The sequence below is a fragment of the Moschus berezovskii genome, chromosome 12 (assembly GCF_049115385.1).
Source record: "Moschus berezovskii isolate FMDL1 chromosome 12, NW_MosBer_1.0, whole genome shotgun sequence".
Taxonomy (NCBI): Eukaryota; Metazoa; Chordata; class Mammalia; order Artiodactyla; family Moschidae; genus Moschus; species Moschus berezovskii.
The window spans coordinates 78,631,968-78,643,989 of NC_142471.1; the positions used below are offsets into that span (position 1 = coordinate 78,631,968).

The 12,022-nt window shown below is 40.9% G+C and overlaps 1 protein-coding gene across 5 annotated transcripts in view; it reads left to right on the forward strand.

Moving 5' to 3' along the window:
• The first annotated feature begins 87 nt into the window (after window positions 1-87).
• Window positions 88-12,022, forward strand: part of VTI1A (vesicle transport through interaction with t-SNAREs 1A) — a 387,110-nt gene continuing 375,175 nt past the window's right edge. For all 5 annotated transcript variants that reach the window (XR_008685737.2, XM_055424649.2, XM_055424647.2 and 2 more), the window contains exons 1-2: window positions 88-437; window positions 10,135-10,193. Coding sequence is in view for 4 of the 5 variants with exons in the window: in XM_055424649.2 (XP_055280624.1) it covers window positions 344-437; window positions 10,135-10,193 (153 nt within the window). In the remaining variant the exon portion in view is untranslated. The remainder of the gene's footprint in view (window positions 438-10,134; window positions 10,194-12,022) is intronic.

Consider the following 12,022-nt stretch of genomic DNA (forward strand, 5'->3'; position numbering starts at 1 on the left):
GTCGGTGATGCCATCCAGCCATCTCATTCTCCGTCGTCCCCTTCTCCTGCCCCCAATCCCTCCCAGCATCAGGGTCTTTTCCAGTGAGTCAACTCGTCGCATGAAGTGGCATAACTTCTTAATCTTGGAGCCTAAACGGAAACTGAAACACGCACCCAGCCCAACTTCCGGAGGACCAAGATCTCGACGAACAACCAGGAAGCGGTCGGCCTGGGAGCTGTCCCCGGTTCCCTGCCCCGCTCTCTAGGGAACTTTCCGTGTCCTTACACTCTGATTTTCTTGCCCCGCGTGACCTCAGCTCCGACCTAGGCTCCGAACCGGGCCGGCCACTCCGGAACCCGCCATGTCGTCCGACTTTGAAGGCTACGAGCAGGACTTCGCGGTGCTCACGGCAGACATCACCAACAAGATTGCAAGGGTCCCCCGACTCCCACCTGGTAAGAGCGTTTTCTAGGCCGGGCAGGGGTGTCCTGGAGAGTGGGGAGGCTCCGGTGTGGACGATGGAACTCTGCCTGAATGTCTCTTAGGCGCGAGCCTGGAGGATGAAGTAGTGTCGGGGCCTCCGGGAGGAATGGTTGAGTGGGTTGAGGGTAAGGGGCGGATCCAGGCTGGGTTGTGGGTTGCAGAGCTTTTGGAATCTGAAGCTTTTTTTTTGAGTTCTTATCTGGACTCCACCACCTTTTTACTCGTATAACCTTGGGAACATTTCCCTGAGTCTTCGTTTTGGTTGGGTTTTCTGTTTGTTACTTTTGTTTGTGAAATACAGAGATGTGAGAGTATTCAACGAGAGTGAATTAACGTACCAAGGTCATGGGTCTGCACCATAGAGCAACGTTGTTTTGTTAGTAACGATGTTATTACTATAGGTGGCAAAACAGGGTTAAGAGCCGTGGTGCCTGGATTCAAATCCCAGCCCTGCCACTTAGAAGTTGTATTTAGGCAAGTTTCTTAATCTCTCTCAATTTTTATTTCTTGGTAAAATGGAAAGAATTGTGCAACTCTCATGTGAAGATTAAATGACTTAATATATGTAAAGTCCTTTTTTTTTATGTTAGCTGCTATAATCATTAGTATTTTTCATACCACCAAGCCCATTTATTTTTTTCTCATCCTTCTTGAGAAACGATGTGTAAAAATTGGTACAGAATAATTTTTCTTACTTTTAAAATCCCACAGCTATCATTCAGAAGAGTTTTTGTGTTTTAGCATATCTTATTTTAAATGCTGGACTGTCAACTATGTGAAGGTGGGAGCTATCTTTGATTTCCTTGGCATTTACTTAGGAGCAGCTCAGGAAGATGTTTAAGGAAATGAACAGATACATAAATATGATATCATGTAATTTTCATCTGTAGGACATTGTTTTAGGATTTGTTTTCTCTCAATACAGATTTAATTTGAGTATTTAGTTGCAAATAAGATTGCTGTTCAGGGACTTGGCTATGGTAGGGAAATTGAACCATCTACCTTCACCCTGTGGTGTAAAGTTTATCTGTGAACTGGTGGTCAGCTTCATTGTTCCACCTTGTCAGTCAGTCCTTGATGCCAGCAATAATTTCTCCTAGACCTAAGTTGTGATTCCTCTGTTCCTTTCCCCACCTCTTCCCAAACTTATGTGTTTATAAATAATTTTCTTCCTTCATTTCTTTATTTTTCTCCTCCCCCCCCCACACCTATTTTCTATTAATAGGGATATTTGCTTGAAGCCAGGATCTCTGAACTCACACCCCACTCATCTCCTGAAGTCCCAGTTAGTTCTGGAGGAGGTGGAGGATGATGTCTTAAAGAGGTGTATGAGTCCAAGTGAGGGAACAAGAGGAGAGAACCAAGGTAGCATATACCACGGAGCTCTGCTGCCTGGGAGATTGTTGTGCCGAAAGTGGCCGATGGCCTCATCACTTCATGATACATCACCTCGCCTCTTCTCTTCAGTTCTGCTTTCCTCCACCGCCCAAGATCATCTTGATTTTTGTTGTCATTATCCTTGGAGACTACTTCCTTTGACTTCAGTCCCAGAACCTCAGAATATCAGGATTTGTGGTTTCCATGGGAGTTTTGCTCTTTTTTAATCGTCAGAATTATAGCTGAGGAAACATTTTTTGTTTGGGCTAATAGCTTTGGTATTGAGAAACTATGCTATAAAGTAAAAGTCGGTCCTGAGTGCAAAATTGTAACAGCCAATTCCAAGAAAACAGATTTGTTGTAATTGTTGTTTTTTCTTCTTCTTACCTTTATATTTTAATGTGACCATTCTTACCACATAGAGAGAAACCTTTGAATTAAGTAACTTAAAAATAAAGGCCTCGAATTTCTACAGCTACAATGCAATGTAAGGTCCAAAGAAGCAGCTTCATAAGAATTGAAAGGAGACTACAGCTGGCAAAGGAAAAATGCTTACTAACTTGAATAATTAAATGCTGGTAATTCTTAAAAATACTGTGGTTTCCCTCTTAATAATTATTTGTACTTGCTCATTTTATAATCTGTTTCTAGTTGATAAATAGAGAAAGATGAAAAATATATCTTTGTAGTTATGCATTTCAGATGTATGTCTGTGGACAACAGAAATTGATTATGTGCAACTATGCAAAACTAGTATGATTAAAAGTAATTATAGTCTCTTCCTGGCATCATTGGTGGTTGACCCAGAAATTACTTGAGTTAAGAAGGTTAAAAATTGGAGCAAAATTTTCAGCCAAAGCAGTTTAGTCCGTGAAATATTAACTTACTGAAATGGAATTAGAGTAAATTGGATTGATTGCAACTAACTTCATCCTCTGCTGTGCATGTACAATGTGTTAAAGTGTTACTTCCAAGAGAATAGAAAATATTAAATATTTTAAAACTTCTAAAAGAAATTTGATTACTCTGTGATACATATTAAACAACAACAATGATAATAAAACCTTTCTTCTTAAACTCAAGTGTTTGGATTTTAAGTAGTATTAGTAATTGGACCAAAAGATAGATCAGTCTCTTTTTGAGTAATATTCTTATGGCACTATATTTGAGCTTTGATTTTAATGATTTGTATTCTGTAGTAAAGTCAGGAAAATGGGTTAGTGGAAACCATCACTAATTGTGACGTTCCTCTTTCTCTGATGATGAGTCGTAAGTGGGGGAGATACTTTATAGAGGTGGGAATTCCATGACATCAGGCAGACTTCCTGAAGGATCTTAAACAGAAGGTTACTTTGCAGTTAGTTGCTTACCTCACCATGTACAGGGAGAAAAATGGTCTGTTGTGAAGCCTTTGTAGCTGTAGTCAGAAATACCAAGAAAGGCCTTATGGTAACTTGGTTACAGTTCACACGTGGCATCAGATCTGTTTAGAATCCCAGCTGTGATGCTTATTAGATGTGCAGCTTGGGCATATTGCCTGGCCTGTCTGAGTCTGCCTCCTCCACCTGGAGAATTCAGAGTGTGTGTGTGTGTGTGTGTGTGTGTGTGTGTGTGTGTGTGTGTGTGTGTGTGTGTGTGTGTGTGTGTGTTGGGGGCAGGGTGCGTGTATAATAGTTTCACGTGTGTGTGTGTGTGTGTGTTGGGGGCAGGGTGCGTGTATAATAGTTTCACGTGTGTGTGTGTGTGTGTGTGTGTGTTGGGGGCAGGGTGCGTGTATAATAGTTTCACCCTTACAGTGTTGTAAAAGTCAGTTGAAATAAAGCATATGATTTTGTTGTTGTTCACTTGCTGAGTTGCTACCCTTTGCAACCCATGAACTGCAGCACACCAGGCTCCTCTGTTCTCCACTATCAACCAGAGTTTGCTTATTGAGTTGGTGATTCTGTCTAACCATCTCATAACTATTAGTAGTTGCCCTTCCGTCTTCCCCTGTAGCATGTTGAATCTTCCAACCTGGAGGGCTTGTTTTCCAGTGTCGTATCTTTTTGCCTTTTCATACTGTTCAGGGGATTCTTGAGGCAAGAATACTGGAGTGGGTTGCCATTTCCTCCTCCAGTGGACTATGTTTTGTCACAGCTCTTCGCTATGAGCCATCCATCTTGCGTGGCTCTGCATGGCATGGCTCATAACTTCATTGAGTTACACAAGCCCCATTGCCACAACCTAGTTGTGATCCTTGAAGGGGAAAGCATATAATACCCTAGCACAATTTTTCCTCCCTAAAGAGAGTGCATGATAAATTAGCAACTAGTGATACTGCAGTGGTGAAGACAACAGCTGCAGGGTTAGTCAGCACCTGGCTTCTCAGACTTTGTGATATTAGTTAAACTCTTAAAGAAACATTAGCCCTCAGTTTTGTTTCCTTTCTGTGCTAGACTAGAGTGAATCTCTCTTGATGAGCACCTGCATTTGAAGGGAGATGTGAGATGGGCACTTTGGGATACAAACTTGAATTTGGTCTCTGAACTCAGGATATCAGGGAGGAAGTCGGAGAGAAATGGAAGTGGTGGGGTGAGATGGGTGTCTTTTCTGGAAGGAAATGCTTCAGTCTATCTAATTGATTATGCTCCATCCCTGGAGGCTTTTGAACACTGTCTAGACATGGCCATGTGTGGAAGAAGCTGTGACAGTCATCCGTGATTCTCTCTTGTCTTGCAAAGTGATTGTAATAAGAGAATTCAGAAAAGTCTGCTTTTATTTATGAATACTGTGGTTTGCTTTACAAACGTTGTTCTGGAGCTGTAATGTTGATGTGTAACTGTTGAGCACTTGAAATGTAGCTGTTGCCCTGTAGTGAAATGACAGTGTTTTTAACATTATTAAAATTTAAAAATATTAAAATGAATTTCTCCTGTTGTTTTTTTTTTACTTTTTGAAATGTGGCTACTAGAAAATTTAGAATTCTGTTATGTGACTTGCATGCGTTATATTTTTGTTCTATAAAATTAGAGTTGAAGAAATGGTTCCAGAACTCATTCAGGAACTCAGGTGCAGAGTGAGTTGAAGTAGGGTGGGTAGGACTTGAGTTAGGCTCACTCACACATACCCACATTCTAATCCCTTAAATAATTTAGTTACCCTGAGTATTAGCTTTGGGCTACCCAGGTGGCTCAGTGGGTAAAGAATCCACCTGCGATGCAGGAGATACAGGAGACGCAGGTTCGATCCCTAGGTCGGGAAGATCCCTTGGAGGAGCGAATGGCAACCCACTCCAGTGTTCTTGCCAGGAGAATCCCATGGACAGTGGACCCTGGTGGGCTACAGTCCATGGGATCACACAGAGCTGAACATGGCTGAAGCAGCTGAGCATGCATGCACACATCCATGGCAAGTAATAGCTTCATTGATGTTTTGAAAAATAATTTCAGAACAGGTTTAGATTTACAGAGAAATCACAAAAATAATACAGAGAATTCCTGTGTAGTTCATGCCTAGTTTCCTCTATTGTTAACTTCTTATATTAATATGGTACATTCCTTGCAGCCAGTGAACCTGTGTTGCTACTCATTATTAACTGACGTCCATATTTATTCAGATTTCCTTAGTTGTTTTTCAAGCTGGTGTCTCTTTGACCGTTCTAGAGTCCAGTCCAGCGACCTAAAATCGTTTGTAGTAGTCGTGACTCCTCGGGGTCCTCTTACTTGTGACAGTCTCACAGCCCTTTCTTTGTTCTCGATGACTTTACAGTTCAGAGGAGTACTGACCAACTGTTCTGTAGAATGTTTCTCAGTTGGGATTTGCCAGATGTTTTTCTCATCATTGAACTTCCCTGGTGGCTCAGATGGTAAAGTGTCTGTCTACCATGTGGGAGACCTGGGTTCGATCCCTGGGTTGGGAAGATTTGTTGGAGAGGGAAATGGCAACCCACTCCAGTACTCTTGTGTAGAAAATCCCATGGACGGAGGAGCCTGGTGTCCATGGGGTCGCAAAGAGTCAGACACGACTGAGCGACTTCACTTCACTTTCCCATCATCAGACTAGGGTTATATGTTTTTGAGAGGAAGATCACAGAGGTAAACCACCGTTTTCATCACATCATGTCAAGAATTCGCACTGTAAGGTAACTTAGCAGTCTTGATATTAACTTTGACCACCTGGCTAAGGTAGTATTTGTCAGGTTCCTCTACTGTAAAGTTACTCTTTTCCCTCTTTTCCATATTCTTAGAAGGAAATCATATGCATAGCCCACTCTTTAAGAAGTAGGGGGTCACGCTTTATCCCCTTGAAGGCTGAGGATTTATGTAAATTATTTGGAATTCTTCTATATGATTCTTCTAGAGAGATTTGTCTATTCTCCTCCACTTGTTAATCCAGTCATTTCTATGCAGACTCATTTATACTTTATGTTGCAGTCCAATACCACTTTATTTTGCTGCTCAGATTATTCCAGCTTTGACCATTGGAATTCCTTCCGGCTAGCTTTTGTGTCATTTTGGTATATGCCCATCAATGGGTTTTTTTTTCCCCTTATTAGCATTTCCTTACTTCCTGATATTATAAGATACTCCAGAATCATCCTGTATTTTCCAATACCAGTCCTTGAATCAGCAGCTATTTCTCCAAGGAGTCCTATTTCCTTTTATTGAAAAATGGTGTTAGAAACCAAGCTCTGGACACTAGGTGCGCACATCGGTACTGAAGTTTTATTACTTCTGGACCCTTTTAGCTGACACAGCAAAGAAAATGTGTTTGCTAACTCGTGATTGTATACATACTGATAAAGTTTGTGTATGAGGCCATCTACATTTATAGTAAGCTAAACATGAGTTATATCAATGTCTTCAACTCCAGTCTTTTATTCACACAAATCATTCTAGAATGGGTTGGTCTTAATTATTTCTTTCATAAACGGAAACTCGCCATTCTAAGTAGGAAGATTTGCCCCAGTCCTCACTGATACAATTTTTCTTTCATTTTGTGTGTGTGTGTGTGTGTGTGTGTGTGTGTGTGTGTGTGAAATTTGAACAGCATCTGTACTTAAATTAATAATACTATATTGCATGTCATTTTCCTGTTTGTTATTTTTTTTTACAACATAACATTTCTTTATATTCTCAGAATTGGATTAGAAGTTTCAAGCCTCATCCAAAATTTTTTTAAAAATCACTGAGATAATAAGCTTTCTAGACTTTTAGCAGTAATACTAGATGCCAAAATAAATGGAATTATATAAAAGTTTTGGGTGAATATAAATTAGAAATCTAGCGTCCTATTCATACTTGGTCAAACAAGTGGAACCAAAATGTTATAAATTTTTTAGCTAGACAAACATTTGTAAGGTTTCTAAAGTATACATATATGTACTATATATATGTGCGTATATGCAAAAGCTTGTCTATTACATTTGATAAAGGCTTGAGAAAGAACAACAAAAAGTGAGATGGAGAAGTTGGAAAACGCAAACTAAATTAAATGGGAGCACCGAATATGAAATAGAGCAACCGTGTTTAAAAACAACTGTATGATGACCTTTTGCGATTTTTCTTATTCTCTGTGAGTAACAAATATGTCGCTGAACTTAAGACTCATGGATTCATTCAGTAAACACACAGTGAACACCTGCCATGTACAACTGTCTGTTCTAAATACAGAATTAGGACAAAGATGGTCGAGAGTGGTCCCTGCCTTCAAGCAGCTGGAAATGAGGCCGAAGGGAACCGATTACTAATGGCCATCAGGGATGCTAGGGCAGAGCACGGAGGTCTAGGAATTCAGAGATAAGATCATGTCCTGGGAGGTCACCTGGAAGGGTAGTGGGATTTAGCAGACGGAAAAGGGGAAAGACTAAATGAGTTGCAGTGAGTGGATGCAGTGGGCATCTGCTGCTTCAGAAGGCCCAGAATCCTCTGTTCTCTCTTCTGAGAGCATCTCCTCAATTTTCCTTTGAGAAATTCTCTAAACTCAATCTTGGTGGAACTGACAGGCTGCCATGCCCTGTCCAGGTCAAGAAGAAAATACCTTACTCAAGGGAGGACAGTCAGTGAATTTTCTCCAGAAACTGGAATTTGGACTCTGCTTCTGCAGAGACTGTCAGTAAATTCCTGCTCCCTTGGTTCCCTGAGCAACCATGGTACTGTCCTCCCTGAGCTTGGGAACTCACCTTTTCCATTGATTCTTTGTTCTTTTTATTCAGTCACTATTTCGTGTCTGTTTGAAGCCCAGTGGACTGCAACATGTCATGCTCTTCTGTCCTCCACTGTCTCCTGGAGTTTGCTCAAATGCATGTCCATTGGGTCGGTGATGCTATCTAACCATCTCATCCTCTGCTGCTCCCTTCTCCTTTTGCCTTCAATCTTTCTCAACATCAGGGTCTTTTCTGATGAGTCGGCTGTTTGCATCAGGTGCCCAAAGTGTTGGAGCTTCAGCTTTAGCATCAGTCTTTCCAATGAAGTTGATTTCCTTTAGGATTGACTGGTTTGATCTCCTTGCAGTCCAAGGGACTCTCGAGAGTCTTCTCCAGCACCACAGTTCAAAAACATCAGTTCTTCGGCACTCTGCCTTCTTTGTGGTCCAACTCTCAAATCCGTACATGACTGCTGGAAAAACCATAGCTTTAACCGTATGGCCCTTTGTCAACAAAGTGATGTCTCTGATTTTTAATATGCTAAGTTTGTCATAGCTTTTCTTCCAAAGAGCAAGCATCTTTTAATTTCATGGCTGCAGCCACCATCTGCAGTGATTTGGGAGCCCAAGAAAAGAAAATCTGTCACTGCTTCCGCTTTTTCCCCCTCTGTGTGCCATGATGTGATGAGACCCTGTGAGCCACCCTGATTTATTCTAATAAATTCTATTTTTGGCTTAGGTTAGCCAGAATCAGTTCTGTTGTATTCAGCCAAAGAACCTAAATAGGACCTTGAACAAAGGCTTAGGCCAGGGAATAGAACTGTGCTTGGATATAATGGACAGCGTGCAGAGCACGTACTGAAGAGCTAGTAGTTGGAAATAAAGTTGGAAAAGTCGCTTGGGTCTGGAATGTGGTGGGGCTTGACTTGCAGGCTCAAATGATTCAACCAGAGCCACGTTTCTGGAAGATTAAATGGGGGAAGAGGGATTAAATGGTGAAAGTGAGACCAGTGTGGTTGGTAGCATAGCTTCTTTCATAAATTCTTGTACTCACTGCACTATGTATTCATTTTAGTACCATGATTTGAGAACTGATTATACATCAGGCTCAGGGCTAGACTGTCGAACTAGGACATGGTTCCTGTCTTCCCAGGGCCTCCACGGTAGAAGATAAATCAGACCTGTGAGTGTGAGAGAGAAATCATGAGGATTATGTAAGAGATCTAGGAATTTTCTATAAGAGCAAGTAGTTAGTTCTTCTGTTGGGTTAGAAAAAAACTTCAAAGAGCTGGTGATTTCTGGGCAGATATAAGTGGGCTGATAGACTTGGAGTGCGGGGTACGGATAATTTTTCCGAAAGTATCTGCTAGACCATGTCTCTCCTAGAATGGAGAGTTGTGGTTGGGTTATTGCTTGATTGTGGTACGGTTTGAAGAAATCACATATAGATATTTAGCACTTCACAAATTAGAAGTAATTCCTCTTGCATCAACTTATTTGAGCTAAAAAGAGTCCAGTGGATGTATTTAATTTCAAGTTTAGAGAGTATATACCAAGTCTCAGCTATAAACTCTTTCTTACCCAAGATCCCATAACCATGAGTAGATAATGGTTTGGGGTTTAGAATCAGTAGTTCTGACTTCAAATATTTCTTCATTACATTCAACTCTTAATGAGAGCACAGTTTTTTAAAGGATGGTAAGATCTTGCTCGGTTTTAGGAATTATTACATGTCATGTTTGGTTTTTTAGTTTGTGGGTTTTTGTTTTGTTGTTATATATGACTTTTTTTTTTAATATGTGGTTTTTAAGTTGTACTCGTGAGTACATTAGTCCCAATTTATTAAATTCGTGAGTTTGCAGATTCCTCATGCCACCTCTAAATCTGTTGTTGACACAGTCTCTTGTAAAAAGCAAAATAATTTTTGGTTTTTCTTAAAAATGTTACAGCATCTCTTCAGTGCTCTACAAAATTATGTATTTCCAGATTGCCTAGAATCAGTGTCTTACAGTGTTTCCTAACCCACCAAAGAAAGATATGGCCATTTGCCTGATATGCTCATTCTTTACTCTGGTTGATCAGAAAGGAAAAAAAGATGTATAAAAATAGTTTTTAAATATTAAGTTTATCTGTAACCTTAGCAATTCCTTGATGTATTTTTTGTTTCAGATGAGAAGAAACAGATGGTTGCAAATGTGGAGAAACAGCTTGAAGAAGCGAAAGAACTGGTATGTACAGACTAGACTTAGTAACATATTTAAAACACAACCAGAGCCATTTAATCTTATGCCTTCCTCTAAGCCTCATTTATTCATTGTAGAAATCTGAAGCATACCTGATTAAAAGCTCATGATTAAGAATTCATCAGTGTCTATATTGGAGAGAATTTAATAGCTTCTTGGGATTTTATTCCTCTTAATAAAGGTGATTCATTAAATGCCCACTTCGAATTTTTATCACTTCATAATACCTTTCATAATAGCTATAAATAGCTAACCCTGGTTAAAGGTGTATCAGGTACCAGACATGGGTTAAGCATGTTATTTGCTTTATATTATTTAATTTTCACAAAATCTCTATGAGATAGGCTGTTTGTCAAAAACTATTAAGGATCGAGCTTTTCCCTACTTGTCTGCTCACAAGTGAGCTTGCCACAATCTCAAGGATGCTGATAGAAGACATTAGATTCCTACATCAGAGACAAAAGGCTTTTATTATCACAGCAAAAGCTGCTGCCAAAATCACCAGGCTTGTGTCAGTTCCCTGAGCCCCAGTTGCCAAGGGGCTGATGCACGTTTGCGTAGAAAAATGCCTACACATCAGTGTACTATCTTGTAGGAGAGAAACGCGGAGCCTGGGAAGGATACTGCTTTATAGCAGCCTGTAAGCAAGCCTGGTCTTTGCCCCAAGGCACACATTGTTTCCTACCCCCAGATTGTTCTCTGCCTGGGAAAAGAGTGATCAGGGCCTGGCATTCTTGGTGTTGCAGCAAGACACGTAGAAGTGTGAGAGATACACAGAGGAGCATCATTACCCCCATTTTGTAGATGGGAAAACTGAGGCTTAGAAAGATTAATTAACTTGTCTGTGGTCCCACACCCAGTTAGTGCCTGAGCTTTAACTCACCCACTACTTTTTGATACTAATACATTCTCAAATCAAGGAACAAAAGGTGTTGAAATATATTGTGTCCTAACATGGGGTTTCAAAGACTGGTATTGCAAGTATGATTCGTCTTGTTCCTGCACTGTGGTCCTAAATGAGGGTGTTCCTTTTCTCCATACTGGAGGGTACCACTTGGTGTTCCTTCAGTACTGATATAGTTACTACAGTTTCCCAAAGTGTGTTTCTGTTAACTGGTGTTGCCTGTTCAAACAAGTTTGGAAAACTGTAGCTTAAACAGAATTCTCCGATTATGGGTCTTTTTTTGGTTATTATTGGTTTGGCCAAAAATTCATTCACGTATTTTCATAAGATGTTATAGAAAAACCTGAATGAATGTTTTAGGCCAACCCAGTATTTTTCTGAGTTTCTCTTGTGGCTCAGCAATAAAGAATCAGCCTGGAAGACAATGTAGTGCAAGATGTGGGTTCGATCCCTGGGTCGGGAAGATCCCCTGGAGAAGGGAATGGCAACCCACTCCAGGATTCTTGCCTGGAAAATCTCATGGACGGAGGAGCCTGGTGGGCTGTAGTCCATGGGGTTTCAAAAGAGTTGGACATGACTGAGCAACTAAACATTGACAACAGCGGTATTTTTCTATAGAACTTTCTTAGACTCTTAAGTTGCCTTGAGGCACGATGAATGTCTCCAAAGGACTCTAAGGGGTGGCACTCCAAGCTAATTTGCCTGAGTAGCAGGGCCATCCATGGCAGGCCTGCTGCTCAAGACGGGTGGGGGGTTCTGAGGAGTAGGTGATTGTAGCTCCCCATTACACTGCAGATACTTCCTTTCATGTCTGTGAGTGCTCAGGCAGCAAGTGGCAGAGCTGCTGCTCCCTCCATCTTGCCCATCTCCGGTTCTTTTCTAGCTGTCAGAACGCCTGTGCGTTCCATAC